The 22,146-nt window shown below is 37.6% G+C and overlaps 1 protein-coding gene across 1 annotated transcript in view; it reads left to right on the forward strand.

Annotated features, from left to right (window-relative positions):
* LOC135324364 (succinyl-CoA:3-ketoacid coenzyme A transferase 1, mitochondrial-like) overlaps positions 1 to 22,146 on the forward strand; it is an 80,193-nt gene that overhangs the window by 42,061 nt on the left and 15,986 nt on the right. The window contains exons 8-14 of the mRNA XM_064500414.1: positions 1,620 to 1,727; positions 5,851 to 5,962; positions 6,449 to 6,543; positions 7,195 to 7,243; positions 10,728 to 10,800; positions 11,568 to 11,643; positions 20,285 to 20,374. Of these exons, the coding sequence (XP_064356484.1) occupies positions 1,620 to 1,727; positions 5,851 to 5,962; positions 6,449 to 6,543; positions 7,195 to 7,243; positions 10,728 to 10,800; positions 11,568 to 11,643; positions 20,285 to 20,374 (603 nt within the window). The remainder of the gene's footprint in view (positions 1 to 1,619; positions 1,728 to 5,850; positions 5,963 to 6,448; positions 6,544 to 7,194; positions 7,244 to 10,727; positions 10,801 to 11,567; positions 11,644 to 20,284; positions 20,375 to 22,146) is intronic.

Consider the following 22,146-nt stretch of genomic DNA (forward strand, 5'->3'; position numbering starts at 1 on the left):
TTTCCTGCTTTTCTTCCCTTTTGATCCTGTTCTGGTAGTAGACAGTACTCTGAGAGAACATCTTCATCTGTGCATATCAGGATTTTTTTCATCTTATCCTAGGTTTGACTTGGTCTGCATGATCATTTGTATGGGCATGAATGCCATTGAACCACTTTTCCCAGAGTGAAATAGTTTAAATTTTTAAAATCCTAAATTGATTGTCTCTTTATCTTGTAAAAATTCTTGTAGCTTTGCACTTTCTGGATGTGAATATTGATATTCGTGAACACTGTGGCTTGTGTCACTGTGGCTGCTATAGTCTCTTCCTCACAACCTTCACTTTAGAGAACTTGCATCTTGTCTTTTCCTGCCTGTTCGTGAAAAGACCTCATGGCTCTTTTCATGGGCCAACTGGAACTGATCCTATGGTCATTTGTCTGTTAGTTTTTCCTCTCCCTCTGCTGCTTTTTGTGGTAGATTGGTTTGTTTGTTTATTGTCACACCGCAAGGCACAGTAGGAAGGTAATTGTCCATCAGATGTACTATGGATTTTATCATTGATCACATTGTGCAATAGCGGTAGGATGTCAAATTGGATTTTAAGTTCTTTAATGTTGCTTCATTGGTGAAGGCTGCTAAGTGGTGCAGCCCTACCGATATACCATATTCTGTGTCCTTTGGGATTCCTAGACTTCTTTTTAACCTTTCTAAAAGTCTAACTAGTTCCTGATAATGTAGTTCAGAAGCTGTTTGATTTTCTGTTGAGTAGATTGTTTCAGATATTATCTTTGACCCACTGCTTTGCTTAACATTATATATTTTCTCAGTGGCCAATGCAGATACAGTCCCCAAATGAGTGTCTGTTTCGTGAGTGCTGGGACAGGATGACATGTGCTCCTTGCAGCTGAGATTTGCCAGGGAAAGTACCAGGCACAGTCAAGGTTTTGAGCTGCAGGCACATGGCCACACAGTGGGTCTCCAGCCATGGAGCATGGGACCACCCTGAACTCAGACAAAGCAGGAGGGACAGCCCTAATGTCTTGTGGTGCCCCAAAGAAGTCACATCTAAAATGCACCATGTGTGGATCAGTGCCATTTTGTGCTATATCTCTGTTTCACCAACTGTTGATCTTCACATCTTGCTTACCATTAATTATTGCCTTTCAAATGTTTTCAGCATTATCACTGAGTACACTACAGGGTAACTTCAATGCAGCTTCTGAGTCTGTATGCTTAAAATGTGTACTTCTTGTTTGTACTCTGACTTTTTGCTACCAGCATATTGTTTCCTGCTGTATAGATGTACACTACTTATAGGCACAAAGAACTCTGATGTGAGTGTACACGGTATATTTCTCTACGGTGGTTTTGTACAATTTGGGCTGTTAGAAAATTAACTACTTTCCATTTGTATGTAGAAATACCCTTGGCAAAAAATACTGCAGTTTGCTGCATATGAAAGAAGAAGGAAGATAATTATCTAAAATAGCCTATTTTAAAGGGTATTTCTGTTTTGTCCCATTCCTTGTTTTTTCTTAAGTGATTTGATCCACTGTATATTTAATATTTGAATTTTCATTGCTAGTAAACTCCCATTGAATCAGCAAATGTTTTCCCTTTCTCTTTTCTCTTTGTAGGTGGAAGAAATTGTTGATATAGGAGCATTTGCCCCAGAAGATATTCATGTTCCCAAAATCTATGTTGATCGTCTGATTCAAGGAGAGAAGTTTGAGAAGAGAATTGAAGTAAGTAGTTGAGCTTCTTGGTACCAACATATTTCAACTTAGGGTGTTTCTGTAGAATTTACAGAATTTTTTCTCTAGCCACTAAGTGTTAGCAGTGAGAAAACACTGTGAGAAAGACCTGCCAAGTTTTGCTAAGTGCTGGAGAATAGTAGGTAGATGGTGGGGCTGACAACTAAGCCTTGTGTCTCATGCCTCAGCCTCTCTGGTTTGGACTCTGAAAAAGTTAGAGCAGCTGCCTGTGGTCCTGAAAGACTTTATAGCAGTTGAAAATTCGTTGATGGGAAACCCATTCTCCTTCCTTCTCCCAGCTCACCTTCTGTAGACACAGTGAGGAAAGTCTAGACTAAGAGCTAACTTTGACAATCAGATACTTTCTTTTTTACTGGAGAGCTTTTGAGGTGGGCAGGTAGCGCCAATCTCAGTCCTGTTTGTGCTGTGTAGTGAAATACATTGCAAAGGTCCTGGAACCTTTCTTTCCTTTTCTTTAAACAGGAACTTTTTTACCAGTCGCATTTCTGGACAAAATACAAGATGTCAATGGCTATTTAAAATTGCAGCAATAATATTCCAACACTGAAAAATTCCAAGAAAGTGATGATTATGTAATTGTTCTTTTTTTTCTGTTGCTTTGCCTCAGTCAAGCTATGTCCCAATGCTCATTTTGGTGATGTGACAATGCACTTAAGTTGCAATTGAAAATTCTGTATTTCTCCAGTGTCTCCATACTCTGGAGGTGGAAATTATTCAAAATGTCATTAGAAGAGCTGGTGGAAGGGAGGAATATATGATACAAGGAAAAAACCTTCATGACAAAAAGAAAATGCAGAAAGAAATTGTAGTAATTAAAATTTTATTATTAAAATTAAGTCACAAAGTCCTAGAAAGTCATACAAATACTTTTCTTTGGGTAAACTCTTTTGGGGAATGTTAAGGTTAAAAAGTTTTCTTTTTTTCTTCCCTTCCTCTTCCATCTGCTCATCCTGCAAAAACATATTGCCTCATTGAGTACTGGACTGGAAAGAGATGTATCAAACCTCCTTTTATTCTTTGGGCATGTTGTGTGAGACTGCAATTAACAAATACTCTATTCCTTTCTTTTGAATGGATGCAATAATCTCAGTTTAAAAAAGCTTTCACCTTTCATGAGAGAGATCCATTTCGCGTTTATTAAACCGCTGCTCTTATTGCAGTTTGGAACTAGATAAAGACTCTCCACCCAGGAAAGACCTCTATACAAAATACACAGGTTGTCTGAGATTTTCTTTGACTTCTCTGTGTAAGTGGGAACTCCTTTGATGTCCAGTCAACTGCCCCTTTTTTATATGCCTAAGAGAAAAAGGAAGTGAGAGAGAGAGAGAGAAGAAAGCTTTTATAAACTACACAGCAAAGTTACAACAGAGATTAACTTTGTCCTTGGAAGTTTGTAATTATAGCAGTGGTGTGTCTCATCAGTGGAAGTATAGGAAGGACATGGCAGATTTATTTACTCTTTGTAAAAGATTATATGTGAGGAAAGAGGCTGTACATATGAAAGCATAGAGTATGATAACTGGTAAAGGGGAGGAAATGAGGAGTAAGTAGAGGATAGTCTGTCATAATTCTTACTGGTCTTAAATAGCAGTTCCTGCCTAATTGGTCTCAGACTTGGTCCCTCTACTGGAAATGCCTTTGTCGTATTTCCTATACAGCCTTCCATTCGTGGCAGAGAAATCCTCTGTGATTGTTACTACTTTTTGCGTAACAGGCAAGTGAAGCAATTCTAGGGAAAATAGCCAAAGCACAAAATAAATCTGTATAATGAAATTCCAAATAGGTGGGAAAAGGGAAATCTAATTATGAATTTTATATAAATATGAATGTTATTTAATTCAGTTCCTGCTGCTGGCCTCTGTTCTTTAAGGAAGGGCCTCTTCAGCACAAACTCATTGGCTTCAGACACAAAAAACAAAATTCCAGAAAATATTTTTTGGTCAAAGATTTCCTCAATGGAGTAGATCTGAAAAGTGCCTTTATCAAAAAGAGTTTGAGTTCTCAAAAGCAGGATAGCTTTTTTAGAAATATTCAGCCAGTTTTTTGCATTCCATTGTGAAAATGATACTATCTAATATAGTCTGTAGGATAATTTTTTATAAAGGAATTCATTTAATACTAAATTCTGTGTTTTTTGTACAGCTCCTATAATTGTAATTAGTTTATCCCCATAAAATCATGAAGAGATTTTGAAGAAGGTATTCCATCTTTCATAAAAAGAACCAATCTGTGGGTTAGAATGCTAAATAAAATGCAGTTAGAAGATTACAGTGCACAAGAAAAACCTCTTTCAAATGGGTCAGGAACTTTAGTATTTCAAGTAAGAAAAAAAATAGTTACTCTTTTGTTCAAGATGTCTTGTCCTTGGGGATTCTGCTCCCAGAATACATGCAACAATGCACACAGAGTAAATTCTTTTGGCTAGGATTGCCAGGGAGACTGTCTGCACTTTGTTTGTCCTTGTAGCTTTCCATATATGGCACGAAGGGTGGAGTTCTTGTGCTAATTCAGAAGCCTCAGGGAGTAGATGTCAGATGTAGAGAAAAAGGGCCTATCGCCAGGGCCACGGAGACGGCATGTCCTGGGGCATCACCATTACTGTACAGTTGAGAATTGTCCTCCCACAGCATGCACCCTAATCTACAAAGTAGAAATATCTTCTAAATGTTCTGAACCACTCTACATGTAGCTATCATATATGTTTTTATATGTGTGAATATGTTTGTATGTACATATACATATATAAATATATATGTTCCTAAACAGTAGTAGAAGCTCCTAAAGTTCCAGCTGAATAAGTGCTAAGGTGGCTAACAGGATATAATTTGAACAGCTTGTAACTCATTCTTAGAAGCTGAAGATTCACTTATGATATCTGCAAGGATATTGGCTATCCATAACCTTGTCTACAAAAGCTGCAGCTGAAGGTAATCCTGCATGATAGTGTACTGTTAAGGTAACATGCTGATGCGCTTGTAACTTAAAGTGCATGGAGCAATGCTTCCCTGACATAAAGGGAAAGAAAACTGAGATGAACAAACTGGTTTGTGTGGAACTCTAACAGCTATGGGCAAAATTCCTCTTTTTAAAAGATTGCATGAGGGGAATCTATGATGAAAGTCTGAGTCTTACTGTTTGAGACAGTGTTATGCCTTCTATAAAGGTAGTCATCACTGGCAAGTGATATAGAGAAGAAATTGCTGAGGACTTTAAGAGAACTGACAGTGTTAGTCTGTGACTGTCCAGGAGGAAAGGGGCTCCCAGTATAAGGAGAAAAAGGCATTGAAAAAGTTTTTACGGGGTGATGAAAAGGAACAGAGGATGATTTTGCCTAGTTTGTCCTTTACAACCCGGAGTAGGAGAGAACGTGAGGACATATGGGGTGCGGGACCTGCAACCTGACCTTGTCCAGAATAGTCCGAAAGAGTGCATGGGGCAGATGCACAAAGAACAGAATCCACATACACAATCACTTATAAAAAAAGATCTTATGAACTTTTTAAATGTCATGGCATTTTCACCTACACATGATTTGGAAAGCATCAATTTAAGGCCAGAAAATCACAGGAAATGCCTTTTGGACAGATTCGTGCAAAAGTAAATTTGAAACTTAGTTGCTTAGCCCTTTATATGACTGCTATTTGTGTCTCTCATGCATGTAAATCTAGAATAGCACCATTGAATGGAATGAATGCAGAGAGAGGGCAGTATCTGCATTTTAGGCTGACATTTAAAAAACGTAGGTATCTATGGGGAAATGAATCTCAGACTTGTTAGTATCTTCACTAATGCCTTGTGCTCTTTCTCCCTTATTCTTAACCAGTTGTGTCTGTGTATATGCATCCACTCAGTCTTGGCAATGCAGACAAAGAAATAACATTTTCCTCTAAGGCTATCATTTGGGGTACTTCATGACTCCGCTGGTTTAGATAGGATTGAACTGATGGAAGAAAAGGTTATTTTTTGTAAGAGATGTATTGTTAACCTTATTCTTAGACCAAATATCTCAGTGCAATCACAAAGCAGGCTTTTGTGTCTGAGAAGCAAGAATTTGGATGCTAATCTTTGCTTACGATTATTTTTTCTTTTGCAGCGCTTATCAATCCGAAAGCCTGAAGACTCAAAAACCAAACAAAAACAAGGAGACAATGTGAGGGAGAGGATCATCAGACGAGCCGCTTTAGAGTTTGAGGATGGCATGTATGGTATCCTCTAGCTGTGCTGTAGGTTAAAGCTGTGGTGATTCACCATAGCAGCCGCAGCTGTTCTGCTTAACATAAGTTTATTTTCATGTTTGTTCTTTGCATTGCCCAGCACATGGAATTGTGTCATTTTGTTAATGACCTATTGAAAAAGATGGGATGCTAATGCATATGGAACCTGGAGTCTTTACCCAGGCATATCCAGAGTGTTTGTTAGGCCTTCAATGTTGCATAAGTATTTCTTGAAAAATTTCATTGGAAATGAAGATTACTTGGACAGTATATTTTAGCATGTGGAGCATTTGACAGAATGCAGTTAGGCAGTCCAAATGCCAAAACAATTCAGTACAGATGTGAGGCATCTAACTGAAAAATAAAATATTTGTGAAGAGAACAGTTCTAATCTAATCATAGTACAATGGTAACTTTGTCAATTTACTAGTTTGCCATAACTGTGTTCTCTGTTTGTGCCTTGACCAATTCACTCAGCGAATCTGGGTATTGGAATCCCGCTGCTGGCCAGTAACTTCATCAGTCCAGATATAACTGTTCACTTACAGAGTGAAAATGGAGTCCTGGGTTTGGTAAGAATATATCACGGTCACTGATAATTTACTGCAATGTACACACCTTGCTGTGCTGCTGGGTTTTCATCTTCTTACCATCTTCATTATAGTTTTACTAAAAAGCATGTTCAAAGATTTGCTGTATTGCATGATTGTGTAATTCTCCCTGCAATGTGGGGAAGTCTCTAAAGAAATGCTTATTTCAGGATGATGGTGTTATTTCGTTAAAATTAAACATGTTCTTAAGTAACATTTTTCTGGAGGGGTCAGCACCTTCACTAGCTTGCAAGATCAAGCCTTGTAAGTTGGCTTATTAAACATAATTTAACTTAAAACCTAAAACGAACATTATTTTCACTGTGGTAAAGCGTTATTAAATTGCACTTGGATACCTCCCTCTAAAAAATATCTGTCATTTTGGTGGAAATGACTCTGTGGTCATTTAATAATTCTAACAGCTTCCAGCAATGTGTTCGTCAGTCCTGATAGGTTAGTTAATGTGAATTTTGGTTTGTATATATAAGATGGTGTTGTGCCAAAGAAAAAGAAAAAATGCAAGTTGGTTATGATCTGCTTTCAGTAATAAGCATTAGAAATAATAAAGCAGTTACGAATTGTACCTCAAAGGTATTTCAGTATAGAGCTGACATATGTCTGTTTTGTTGTCAGGGTCCTTATCCACTTGAAAATGAAGTGGATCCAGACCTGATTAATGCAGGTAAAATCTCTTAAATAAATTTCATTTATAGAAAATGATTATTCATTTTTAGCCTAAAATTTTTTCTTTTGATTCAGTATTTGAACCCAGATTCCTGATTTATTTACTTATAAATATTGATGTATTTGGCTTCTTTTAGTATTTTAAGTAATAGCTGGTTTTGATCAATACAGACGTTTCATATTCTGGTTAGAGCTTATGCATTGGTACATATTAGTAGCTACTGAAGGAAACTTTTTTACAGCCTAGGCAGTAGAGGGTCAAATTTTCCTTTTCAGAAGTGAGATTGTTTTGTGGGGCCTATATGTGAATATGGATTTTTTTCCAGCTACTTCTCACATCGTGTCTTCTAGAAAATGGCTTTCAATGATTCATGTCTGGGACATGGTTTTCAAGGTTGTATATATAACAGCCTGGTTTCTCCCTATGTAGTGAATTGTGTAAGTAATACCCAATTATATCTTTGGGGAGGGAGCTGTAGCCAGGGCAGGAGCAAAAGAGCTTGCCAAAAAGGGCCAGGCATGCTGCAATGCTGCTGCTGGGGCTGATGCTTTCAGCACTTTGGGAGAGGAATGGAGGTCCACGGGCACTGAGAGCAGCCTGGCCGGGAGAGAGGTCAGCAAAGGAGGAGTGCTTCTGGGACTGCTCTGTCTGCAAGAGCTTTCCCCTGTTCAAACATATCACCTGCTACTGCTCCCTTTTATTTATCGAGCGCAGTTTTGCACTGCTTCCTTCTGTCTGGGGGCATTTCACCTCAGAAACAGCCATGAAATGTGAAAACACAAACTTAAGGTTTAGTGTGTTTGTCTTTGGCGTGATTTCTGTTTTCTTAATGGTAAGTTGTGCATATACCTGTTCCCTTTGACTGCTTCCATATAAAACTGGACCTATATATTGCATTGTGATAAACTTCAGGAAGCTTTTGCACCTTATAAATTCCCATTAATATTAACAGTATAGATTACGGATCCATAGCTGATATTTTAGAGTTGTTTTTTCAAAGTTGTCTTTATCGGAAATGACTGTATCTTTACATATAAAAAAGTACCTTTGCTGATCACTGTTTTTTAATACAATTAAACTCTGAATAGCCAAATGAGATAAAGCACTGACATAAACTAAGCTTATAATTTAATAGCATGGTACACTCCAACAATTGCTCACTGACTTAAAACATTTGCTACCTGGCTTAACTAATTGATACCCACTATGTTATTTCCCCTGTTTCAGTGTTACATTTTAAATAGTTATTTAAGCCCATCTGCAGTGTTTCAGCAGTCACTAAGTGTTGAGATACACTGTAAGACAGAAAATGTCAGAGTCACATGGGAGTTGAATTAATGCCTGAAGTAAATTGAGGATTTTTTTATTTTTTATTGGAGTTGTCATTGGAAAGAAAAAAAATTAAAAATAAAAGAATTTACCATAAATATTGATAATGATAAGTTCTAATATGGGTGTATTAGAAATGAAACATTTTAACAGAGTGAGGATTAGTGAAACTTCAAGAACTTTATCAGACTTAGAAAATCACTGTGCTTTTATGTAGATATCAAGATGATCTTGAATTATTACTAGTGATCAGCAAATATTATTCAAGAAGTAGTCTTCCTGGGTTGAACCTAACATATGAGAGATTAGAATAAAATGCAACATGGAAGTCAGGCTATTCTAGTATTGGGTAATTCAGTGTTGAGCATCTTACATCTGTGTCTGAAGCTGCACAGACGGGACACAGGATTAGGTGAATCTCAGAACTACAACCAAGACTATTATTGTTCTCATTGGTAAAACATTCAGAAACTGCTGAATCCCACTGAGACTTAGTTGGGTTAAGACCACTCTAGGTGCCTTCGAGCATTTCAGCCAAATTTATAAAACCATATGAAGAGGACAGAGGCTAAATGGTGAAGGAGTAGGATTTAATTCTGCTCTCATTCATAGACTTGAATGGTACAGTATCAAATCCCAAAGCCTGTTACAAAAAGTTATTTTTACCCAAGTTTTCAAAATAATCTCTTGGCTTGGGCTTTTTCTCCAATTTTTTAATCTGAAAATGTAATTATATTTTTCCAAGAGAGATATGGTCTTTTTCTATGTTTTTTTTTTTTTTCTCCAGTTTGGTGAGTATCTCAATTAAATGAAACTTACTTTCACTGTAATTTAAAGGTAGACTTCTGCATCTTATAGCATAAATGAATATACATAAATACTGGCTTGTGACAGCATCTTCAAGCACCGGGTAACTTGGAGCTCTTGTAACGTTATTCTTTGGCCCTCAGTCTGCTTCTGTCTGTTCAGCATTGCCTTAGCTTCCCGCTTCACCCCAGGGTTCTCAGTCCGTGTTACTGCTCACAGGCCTTGCAGTCTCTCCAACCCTTTGGGTGCCTGATAGGGAAAGACAACTCAGGCAGTCTCACTGCTGGTCTGGGTGACTGCATGGTGAATTCTTGAGATCTTAATGTAAGACCACTTGTATGACTCTAATTCTGTGCTATTTTCTATGTCAAAACTTAATTTCCTACAATGTCTTGGTATATTATATGAATCAAATGAACTAAGTAAATTAAAACAGGTTACTTAGTTCTCCATTTTAACTTTCCTACTATGCTTTCTTTTGTTTTCCTGTCACTTTTGCTGCCTCTATCTTCTTTTTTTCCTTCATTTTCTGGAAACTGTTTAATGATGTCTCATTTTCCTTACCCTCTGTTATTACATTAACTGTTTTTTCTCAATGTCATCTTGCATTGTAGTCTCTTTTTCTCTCAGTTTCTCATGCCTGGCTGCTCATTCTACCCACGGATGTGCTTCTTATGCATTTCCATAAGCACTTTATACATACGGTTGTTGCTCAGACCAATTCAAAGAATTGGCAAGGGAGGGAAGAGAGGGCTCTGGATGGAGTCAAAATTAAACACTTCCATGTGATTTATGCACTGGGCACTGGCTGAAATTTTGTGTGTTCCACTGCTTGATCCAAGAGCCACGGAAAGAACAGTACAGCACAATGAAGTACATTTTCTTGTGCACTTAAATGACAGATTTAGTCTGCTCTTTCTTTGTTTATTTTTCTGTTATCTACATCATTGTCACTCTAGACTGTGTAGCATCTAGTCTACACTCTCTTCCTTGCAACCCTTCCATCTCTTGAAGATGCTCTTTCTCTCTTCCAAAAGTGATTACCCCTCACTTTTCCTGTGGATAGAGCAGAAAGCTGAAGTCTGCAGGGATTTCTTAACCTCCGGCTTCAGTGATGTCTTGCCTGGGACTGCTGGTGATTAAACAGTAGGCAATTCTGAGTTAAAAACTGTCGCATAAACTACTCCACAATTCATTATGATTGATTGGGAAGTGTAGTCAGGTCCATAGTTGTGCAAAATGCAAAGGAATTAGATAAAAATATCCTTTCCTAGTGGTTAATAGCTGTGACTGCATTTGTAAAAGACACAAAATATGTACAAACAATAGCTTATTTCTTTTACAGGAAAGGAGACAGTCACTGTTCTTCCAGGTTCTTCCTATTTCTCTAGCGATGAATCATTTGCAATGATAAGAGGGTACGTAACAATAGAAACACATATCTTTTGAAACATGAAAAGAATAAACTGAGTCAGTGACTGAACTCATTAGTAATTCTTCGAAATGTGATTAGCATTTAACAACCTGTAAAATGATCATGGACTTGCTCAGTGACAGTTTACAAAGAATTAGATCTGGCTATTGGAAATTGAAATAGACTGTAACTAATAGGTACCATACTGATGTTCGTGTCTAGCACCACCTGGCCTTATATAAACACATTTATAACTGTGTTTTAACAAATAGTTTTTGGTGATTTCCAAGTATCTAATCTGTACTTGCACACTGTATATTCTCGTTGCTTAGCCTGCAACTGCAGTCCTCATTCCACCCTGCTAATGGAAATTCACCATCTGCACCTGTTTTTTGTTTGTTTTTTGGGAAGGAGGTTGGATGCAAACAAACACTAAATCATAATGGCTCTGAAAAGATAATGAGTGCATATAAATATGTGAAGGAGTGCACTTAAAAATATGAGTTCAGAGCTGATTGACTGTGCATGCAATTAACCAAAACCAGACAAAAATAATAACATTTTGAGGCTCAGTAGGCAGACAGAAAAGTTTGCATCAGTGATACATCTAGAGAAAAGAACAACTACATGCGTGAAACATGCTCTCTACCTCTGTGGTATACCACCATTTTTTACATTGATGTAATGAGAGTGTGAACAAAAGTTTGTAAGGATTTGTGGACTGTTACTTGAACATGATATGCTGATGACACACTTTGCTTCTGTTACCAGAGGTCATGTTGACCTGACAATGCTTGGAGCTATGCAGGTGTCCAAGTATGGTGACCTGGCCAACTGGATGATTCCTGTAAGTAGACATTTGTACTTCTGTCACTGCACTGTATTTAGGATAATACAGATGTATTAGTAGCTGAGAGTCAGGCAAAGGAATGAAGGGTTGAAGCAGAAGAGACGTTGTGAAGCTCAAAGCATTAAAATAGAGATGTGTGCAGCTTTAAGGTTAAAACTATTTTTCTTGGATATTATTGGGACCAAGCAATCAAATATCAGGAGTCAGCCCTCTAAAACTATACTTACCTTAAGCATAGTGTGTGAGGAACCAAGCAGGATATAGGTTAGCATTTTTTCTTCCTGTTGAGTTTAAGTCTCGGAAATGACACATTTTTGGGCTGAGTACTGGTGCTTTTTCTTGAGAAAGCAATGACTCTTGTATCGTTACCTAACTAGAGCAAGAGCTTGAGAAAAGGTGTGAAAGGGTGTGTAGATATTACAAAGTTGTAAAACTGTAAAAGTTGGCTGCCTTTTCTTTCCCCAGTGTTCCTGTCAAAGGATCCTAGCATTGCCATGTTGAATACATCTAGAATGAAGTAATACTGTTGTAGTTACATGAATAGTACTACAGGTTTCAAACACAGAAATATAAGCCAGTGTTAGTGTTATTTAAGCGGCTGATGACATTAACCTTTCTTTGAATGCAGTTTATGTTTTAACATTAAACGGCATGAATGTTTTTCACGTTTTATTAGTTTGTTTCAGATATTTACAACTGCTTACAATACAGTACTATCAGAAAAGATACCTGGACACAAATGTATTTTTTAGTCCAATTTAAGGTAATGAGCTGTATTTAAAAATTGGAAGCTGGATAGAGGAGGAAAAAAACCAAATGAGTGTCCTGTCTGAGGGAAAAGCTTTAGCTGAGCACAATGGTCTGTGTGACCTTCCAGCAGGCCTACGAACGCATGGGTAGCGTAGCAGTGCCTGGAGCACAGGTTGCTTTTAGTGAGAGGGAACATAAGATCTGCGAGGGCAGATGTGGGGGAAAGGGATATCTGAAGGGATATTGCAGGTGTCTGTGTGAGAGAAATCATAGGAGATGTGAAGGGCTTATGGCTAGATTGGACTATAGGGTGTATGACACAAATCCGTAAGAAAACAGACTTCCTTAGTTCTGCTTCTTGCAGAATAACTGTAACTTGTTTTTGTGGTCACCTGACTGAGAACAGAGAGACTAATGCTGGTTAGATCTTTTCAGACCCCCCCTGATGAAAGTGCTGGCTTTTTCGTGATACTTTTCTGCCTGCAGTGTCATCTGGTTAATACTGCGAAAAATGGGGTCTGGAAGTTAATGCTTCTCCCTATTGCATCTCTCTGGGATCCTATATGTGCTCTTCTATTACTACTTTTCCTTTACGTCAACTTAAGATCTACTTTTCTCTTTTTCACTTTTACTTGATGAGTAACTTTGCTTCTGTCAAAGCACTTCCTTACTTTAACTTGTGGTGGCTGTGATGTCTTACACAAACATAAAATTAAATGTTTGTTTATATAATGTCTAGTAAAAATGATTTTGAATCATTACATTCTCTGTCAAAGTTGATTTTTGGAGATAGACTGGAAAACATATTTAGAAGTAAATTATTACAATATAAACCCAACTAATAGTTTACTTTTTTGTGAATAGTCTTTAGAAGTATTCTTATAGGTGCAATTCAAGATGATTTTAATCCATATATCTTTTTAAATTTCAATCATCAGATAAATTCTGTGTTTCATTTGGCTGGGCTGTCTTAGACTGATATTTTCTTTATACTTTTGCAAACTGAAAGTCACAATATTAAAATGTCTGTAAACTGCACTTTATATTCAAGATTACTTAACTCTGACATTTTCTTCTTGCCCTAATTTTTTGTCCTGCAAAAGCTCTGTTAAATGTTCCTGTACTCAGAAAAGCCTTCCATTTAGTCAAGCTCTTTCTGAGAGACCTACTAGAAAGCAGAAGGGGGTGGGTCAAAATCTAGGTAGGAGGAATTGCTTTGTTTGCTTTGTTGTTGCTATTGTAAAATGAAAGGGCAAGAGAATACACAAGTGAACAAATGATAAATACAGGTACCTGCTCTACAGTATTCGTGTTAATCTAGCAAAAATACACGTGTAATATCTCACAAAGCTGAAATGTCTGAAAATAGGCATTCCTGATTCATCAATGGACAGATTTTAATGTTAAAGATCCATGTAATTTTATCTGACCACGCTTGATGTTATGTTTCACACAGTTACATCTGTACTGCGTCCCAAAGCTTTTATTTAACTAGAGCATTCATTCTTGAAAAGTAACTAGAACTAGTTTATACAATAACTGCAGACCTGCCTTCACTCTTATCTGCTGATTTCTAATAGAGAGGAAAATCCTGTGAGTAAAGGAAGACGAATGTGAGAATATTCAAAGCACGTGCAGTAAACCAAGCTATTTGTTCGCTTATGCAGGAGATTCTTCCTGAACACAGGCATTTATTGATAGACTTATTTCATTTAATGCTACTTACAGCTTTTTGACTTCATCTCTGTGGTATTTCTTAAACTGACAGGCAAGCTTTGGGGAAGGAAAAGAGGGAAAGGAGAAGGAGAGGGCAAATTTCTGAGGAGCCCCTGGGATCAGAGTGCAGTTGGGACAGGGTGGCCAAGGCGGGTGGAATAGAAATGCTTAGGAGACCACAGTGGACGAGGGCTGGAGACTGAAGGAAAACAGGCAAGAGCAGATGAGTGACCATGATTGCTGGGAGCTGCTGGATTGAGCCACTTCACTTCACGAGTGGACACAACATCTGACTTATTTCTCTCAAGCTACTATGAGAAATTGCTGCTAGCAGGGCAGCTTCACTGCGTGCTTACAGAGCAGCAGCACAGACTGTCACAGCAGTCCTGGCTCCTGTGCCAGTGTACTTGCCTCTCAGGATTTTAAAAGTTCTGGGGTTGTTCACTTCTCCCTGCCTGTATTTGCTTCATTTCTAGTTTTTTTCTGCCGGTAACTTTTTGGGACCATGCTAAAGAAGGGTTTTATGAAACACTTCAGTCTCTGCAGCCTCTCTAGTGGCTACATCATACTGGGAAATATTGCTTTCTTTTCTACAGCCTTCCTGATGGAAGCTATATGACTCCATTTGCCACTGAGACATATAGCAGAAGCTGGGCATAGATCAAAGCATAACACCAGAACTACTGAAAGTGTCACCCCTGTGACACCAGAGGCTTTGCCTTATTATTTGTTCTGCTTGTTTTGATTTAATTGTTGCTTTTGTTTAAAATTTTAGTATAAGGAAATTTCTCTTCCTCCAAAGTGCTCAGAGTAAATACTTTTCCATAATCTAAAGGAGAGAGCAAAATACAAGGTTTAGGTACCAAAAAGTGAAGTACTATTGTGTCTTGCATTTCGGTGCCTGACTTCTGAGTGGAATTTGGTACCTTTGGTAACTGGATAGCTTTATATCTAATGACACATATCACTTTTCCTGAGCATTGAATTCTAGTCTTTTGATTTGTGCATAGTAAAGTACAATTTCTGAAGTCAGTTACACTATCTCCAGATTAAAAAAAAAAAAGCACCTGATATAGCCTATTAATGTGGTTTCTTTGACTAATGATGTTTCTGCATTTCTGAACATCTCCTAGCCATTAAACAACATCTTTTAAGAGCAAGAGAAGGAGAAAAAAAAAGATTAAAAGTGAGGTATGAAACCTTCTAAGGGTGCAGTGATACTCATAACATAACTACTGATACTACTGATATGATGTACCAGCAGAAAAACCATTGAATCAGTGATGGAGATGCCCTGCAGCTGGAGGTCAAAGAATCTGAAAGAGTAAAATGTATGAGATTTCTGTGACATAACATTTTACTAGGTAGAAAATTACTACAGGTGAAAGTTATGTGATGAAGCAGACCATTAATGAGAGGGTAAAATACTTCTGGATAAAAGACATGGAAAAGGCTGAGGTACTCCACAACTTCTTTGCCTTAGTTTACTGGTGTGGTCTCTGTGGCTGGTGGCGGAATTTGGGGGAGTACCCACCATAGAAGAGGATTGATTTAGGGGCTGTATAAGTAAAATGGACATATAGAAGTCCATTAGGCTGGACAGGATGCGTCTGAAGGTGCCAAGGAAGCTGGTAGTTGCTGGGACCATGAGGCTCAAAGTGTAGTGACCAACAGTTGACTAACACAGCCTCAGGGTTGATACTGGACTTATACTGTTTAACATCTTCATTCCCTACAAACAATACAAAGCAGATAAAATGTTGAGCAAGCAGATTAGCTGTACCTTGCTGCTGGGGTGTAAGATACATTTTTGATAGCTAAGGTAGTGCAGTTAAGGGGCCAATCAAGAGGGTGATGTCATTTGTGGAGGGTGGCTCTGCTGGACATCTGAATGGGGATTGTGCTTTAACTCCCCTCCCAAAACAACAAAATGAAAAAAAAAACCTTTGGATTTTCAAACCAGCAGCCTTTATTTTTAAATGCTCTGACTTGGAGTAGACAAATTTAAAGGATTAAAGTGCTAATAATGGAATAAATGGAATAGAAAGAAAAAAAATACAAAAATTCTAGAGCTTTATCACAGGAGGTTATCTGAAAAGAAACCATGAGGAAACCCATTCAAATTTAGTAATAAATCTTTTAATTTGCTATCTGTAGAGGTCAGTATAACCTAAGATGTTAGGAATGCAGTTCTGTACATTAAATGGTAGGGTTTTTTACAGGGTTTCAAAGTACATCTTTTTTGTACAACTTCGGACTTTTTGATGAACTGCATGTTCATCGGTTGAGTCATTTGTATGCCTAAAGTGAAAGTAAACTGTGGCAGAGGCCGGCTGAATTGCAGGAGGAATGCAAAAATACCGATCCATCTTATTTATTTATTTATTTGTAACATCTAACCTAGAAGCAGAGGACTCCAAAGCAACAGATTTTCTTACATGTTCATTGTTGATGATGGGAGGAAGCGTCCCTGCATTCCTCAGTGTTGTAGCTTCTCTAAGGAGTCCCAATACAGGCTGTTTATAGGTTTGCTTAAATAGGAGGATTTTTGAACAAGGCTTGTCTTCCTTTTGAATCCAAACACTCTGTCTGCCAAGTGGCTCCCTCCAGCATTTCTGTTGCATTGGGTACATTGAACCATCTGCATTTGTTTCTTGCTCCCAAATTGAACAGCATGAAGTTGCAAGAAATTTTATGAGAAATATATTTCCTTTTTTATAATTATTGTCAGTAAAATAATGAATTAAGCACTGCAAATTAGGCAACTAAATTCTGTATAAATAGAAAACATGCAGGTTAATTACCTTTAATGAGTGTGTGCATCTGTCAGCACTAATGTGAAGTTGTCTGTGTAGTGCTTAGGACATACCTGAGTAGAACTTATAAAGTAGTGGCTTAAGAGTCAGGAAGGACAGGACCTGCAGTTACCTAGATTCTCCTGTAACATTTAGGTTTTAGTGGGATGTTATTTTAATATGAAGTGACATTTTGTGGACACCTGCCTTGGAATGAAGCCTACAGTGTGTATCAGCTTACTGTTTCTCTCCCAACAAGCATGTGCCTGGAAACCCTACAGAGCCCTTGCAGAACATAATTGCTACCACTGGAAGAGTCCTAACAAGGTGAGATGAGTGAGGCAGAACTCTTCCCGGGATCATAAACCCTTTATGGTAACCGTTGGAACAAAAGAGCTACAAGGAAACTGTCAGCTTGTCTCTGTCTTCTCCCTACCCTTTTTTATAAGTATACCCAATGTTGGACCTCCCAGAGAGCACAAAGTTAATTTGAAAAACTGTCTTTCTTGCTTCAAACTCTAACTGATAAAGTGGGTTTTTATAACAGCGCTGTAATGCTAAGTTTGAAGTACTGCCACTGAACTAATTCTTTCCTTCTAGATTCTTAAGCTAGCAGCCCTAATGTATTTGGGAGTTTACAAAGCTCAACTAAAAAATGTATACAAACATGTAAACCTTGGGCCCCAGACAACATGCTAAGAAGGAGCAGGAAAATTGCAGGTGTACTTTAGGAGTTGCTTATTTGAAATTTTTTTAATGAGTTGTCTAAAACAATTGAGCTTAATGTGGATTAAACGTTACACTTGTGTCTTATCAAGTTGCAAAAAGAGAACAATTATACTGTCTGCAATTTGCCCTGTTCGGTGAAAAACAAACCAAAAAATGAACACTGCTTTTTAAAAGTGAAGTGTACAGTTCCCATCCCAGCTAGTATCCAGCACTATCAGCCGTACTTAGCTTTTATCAGAGATTTCACATCACAGCTGGCTGTTGCAATTGGTCTCCAGGAAGAGTAATTATTTGTTTCTGTGACCTGCTGCATTTTACAAAGTATTCAAATAAAACAGTCTGGCTTGTGTCAGGTGCAATCAAATGTACTATTAAAATTTAAAGGAAACAGAAATTGCTCATTGCTCATAAATGCACAGTGTTTTTAAGTGGTAGAACTGTTTTGTTCTGCATGTTTATCCTAGGCAAAAAAAACCAAAATGTCTTTTGGGAATTTTTTTGTGTATGTGTGGAGCATCCTAATTCAAATTTAGAGTTGTGAGATTTCAATAGATGCACTAAGAGCAATATAAGACTCCTATTCTTTATGTATTCCTCAAAACATAAACACGGCTAGTTGGAGTTGAGGCTTAAGTTATTTGCTTTGCCAGGAGTGGGTATGTTTGCCTAAGGAAGAGCAGCATATGGATTGATTTGATTGTCCCAAAGTCCTTCTCAACTTGCATTTTACTGCTTCTGCACACACGTAGGGATGAAATTCACCGTCTCAGTCCTGTATGACATCTTATCCAGCATCAGATTTTCTTTGTCCTTCAACTGTACTTCTTCAGGAATTTCCCAGGTGCTGTAGCTCTCTCTTTACTATTTAACAGAAGTAAAAAGCCTGAGAAATGAACTAACAGCATTATTAGGGCAGATATATTGATAGCATAATCCCTGATGCAAACGTATTTTGAGCTAATGGGACGATAACGCCTCAGCTTCAGCTACTCCACATTATTTTGCTGGTGAACCTCTGGCAGGCTGATGAGAGGTCACTGCAGTCTCTGTAAGGACTCTGTATTTCAAGGTAGGTTGGAGAATTATACGAGCAGTGCCAGGAAATAAAGTGCAGAGGTAAATCCTGTCATCCCTTTTAGGTTTGTATTTACAAAGAAATATTTAGTAGTGTGTTAAGACAAAGTCTGAAATGTTTCAGGTCATTAATATTAAATATTAATCTGATCTGAGAAATACCAAGGGAGTTTACAGATATAGAAAGTGGTGATTCATTCTTCACTCTGCAAACAATAAGAAAATAACATTTTCTATGTCTATTCCCTTCATTATGCTAAAGAGATTTCCAGTAAGTTGCTGGCTTGACAGCTTAATGAGACAAGTCTCTCCCATATGTTTTGTATCACAGACCATAGGTACTGATACTAGTAAGATATTGAATAACACAGGCATCAAAGGGAAGTATAAGGGAAATATTTTACTTTGGGAAGTTTCCAAGTTATTTAACCATATACTTTTAGGTTTTATATGTAAAACAACCAACCACATATTTCTTCCCATGATTTATTTTAAATTTCAGAAAACAGCCAGTCAAAAGAGAGAAAATATAAAACACTTGAGACAGACATTAGTTTCTTTTAATCTGTAAAATTCCTTGCCTCATGCTCCCTATTAACCTTCCCTATCACGCTAGCAACGTGAGATTCCCCTCCCAGCAACTCAGGATTGACTTATGAAGTTGTCACCTAGCTTGGTTTTGGGGGTCTAGTGTTTGTCAGCTGTCCAAAAATGACTGCTGTGCTCGTACTGGTAGAGCTTTGTACTTTTAGTCATTTCTTATCCAAGAAGTGTGCTAAGTCTGGACTTCTTACCTTCCAAGATCAGATACATTTTATTTAAGGTGGTAGAAGCATTGAATTTCAATGAATGGTGCAGCATTACAGAAAGTAAAAATATAGGTAGCTGAACACCTAGCCACAATACAGCTGCTGTGATAGCAGGTGCAGTTTTGTCACTCTTTAAAAAAAGAATGAGGCACAGAAACAGAAAACATTATTTGGTTTGAGGGACAAACAGAAATAAATACTGATCCAAATTCTTTTATTTACCCATGTTCCAAAATGACATCTAAAGACATCTGGAATGAAGTAAGCAGAACAGTTTGTGCTGATACAGTGATACACGCCATGGTTTTCTAAACTGGCAGGTGGGGAGCTTGAGAGTGCTCAGATGTTCTTGTTGTTACGTTTTCATAAGCAAAGATTTCTTTGGAGGGAATAATGATATTTCTATCACCATGAGAATGAAAGCTTTGTTTTTATAATGTCAGAACCATTGGAGCTAAATTCATCTCCGTGTCAGGGCTTCCATTAAGTCAATGGTACTACTTAGATTTAAGTTACGCCTGGGACACCAAGCGTAACAACTGGCTCCATGTACTACTCATTATTCTACTATTTGCATCACAGAGAGCTTAGAATGAGACAACTGCTTTCTCTCTAGTGAAGCCCCATTTTTCTCTGAATACAGTGGTGAAATATGTGGGCTTTCTATACAGAAAAAAGGTGAATATATTGTCGTGTCAATGCAGCCAATATATCTATCTTGTTTATAGTAAAAATGTTAAACCACTTTTAAAAATTTCATTTCAGGGTAAGATGGTGAAAGGCATGGGGGGTGCCATGGACCTGGTATCCAGTGCACAGACGAAAGTGGTTGTCACCATGGAGCATTCAGCCAAGGTAAGGCTCTGCCGCTTCTTTCTAAACAAATACTCTGTGCTGTACCAAAAAGGATGTCTTACATTGATTGTCCCTCTTTGCAAGGATTTGACAGCTTTGCTGTTAGCGGTTATGGAGATACAACAGGGAGTTAGCATGGTTCCTTGCCTCTTGTGAGCAAACCATTCACCTTGGAAAAATGGAATATAAATTTGGTATTTAATAGCCACACACATTTTTTAGTTGCTTCATGCAAATTCAATGACAGTGGCAATCGCCAGAGCTGCAGTAAATGCTGCCTAGGCTTTTTACTTTTTGCCTCAGGACAATTGGAAAAATGAAGTTTCCCGTGGCTAAGTGCTTGCTATGGTGAAAAGGTATTTACCTTTGAAGTTGCCAATCAAATTGGTACTGACAGCTTGATAAGATGGATCTTTTTGGCATGATATGATATGGGCTGCCTTACATACTGTATTATTATGTGATAGAAGTTAGTCTGGAGAATTCTTTGCAGAGATAAACAGCCTCCCACAGAAAGTCATAGGAACCTTGTCATTTGAAACTTCTAAATCTGGGCTGTCTAGAATATGAGAAAAATGGACCGAAGGACAAAGTCTCTATTCCGAGAGAACTGGAATAGATCTTTAAAAATTACCTTTTGTTTCGTTTATGTGTTTCTGTTATTCCAAATCTGTTGCATGTCTGCAGTAAGAATGAGTTATGTATGTGTGAGATTTACATCCCTGCCAGAACATATTAGGGCAAGCATAAGGAGTTTTAATGGTAGTAAATATGAAAGTTAAATATATTAACAGGTGTGTTTTTTTAAAACCTGATTTAAAGAATGAATTTTCACCTTCAAAAAAATTACTATTAAAAAATACAGTATTTGCACAATTTGTACTATGCTGTGATCTTAAGGGGCACATTTTCAGTAACAGGACTGAGAGTGACCCAACAGTGCATGCGAAAAGCTAATTCATCTATGTGTCTTGCTTGTCTCCCTCCTCCCCCCCCCCCCCCAAACTGGATGTGCAGTTATCTATTTGCTCAGACACATACTTCAGGTATTACTGTCATCTGAATGCATTTTTATTTCTAACTTCCAGATACTGTGGAATTCAGTTAGGGCTCTGAGTCCACATACAGTGCAATTATCCATGACATTTTGTCTCTTTAAAATACTATTACCAAAGTCTTTTTTCAGTAAAGTGCTTGGAAGTTGTTTGCTTGTTGTTTTTAGTCAGTAGGAATACTGAAACCTCAGAAGGATGGAAACACAGATAGGTTCACTATTATAAACAGTCCAGGCATAGACTTCTTTATTTTTGTGTCTATATACATAATTTGGGTCATTAGGTACAAAGAATGCCTGGCATGCACCTCTTGAAAGTCTATTATAGGCTTTCATAAAGTATTTCTTCTGCTTCTGCTTTTTGTTAGAAAGCACTGCAAAATAAACAGTATAATTTTTCATTATATACTTAATTTAAAATGGAGGCTACTGGTATTCTTGGAGCTCTTTCCTCTTACGTAGCTTCTTTTGAGGCTCTTCATGCTTCTTCCAGAAGTGAAGAGGCTGAAATATGTAAATCTTTTGTTCAGAAATCAAAAGCTGCTGTTACGGTTTTCAGATGCTCCTTTTTCCTTTTTCCTTTTTCCTTTTTCCTTTTTCCTTTTTCCTTTTTCCTTTTTCCTTTTTCCTTTTTCCTTTTTCCTTTTTCCTTTTTCCTTTTTCCTTTTTCCTTTTTCCTTTTTCCTTTTTCCATATATAAACAAATTTATAGCACCTG

Source organism: Dromaius novaehollandiae, chromosome W (assembly GCF_036370855.1).
Source record: "Dromaius novaehollandiae isolate bDroNov1 chromosome W, bDroNov1.hap1, whole genome shotgun sequence".
Lineage (NCBI taxonomy): Eukaryota > Metazoa > Chordata > Aves > Casuariiformes > Dromaiidae > Dromaius > Dromaius novaehollandiae.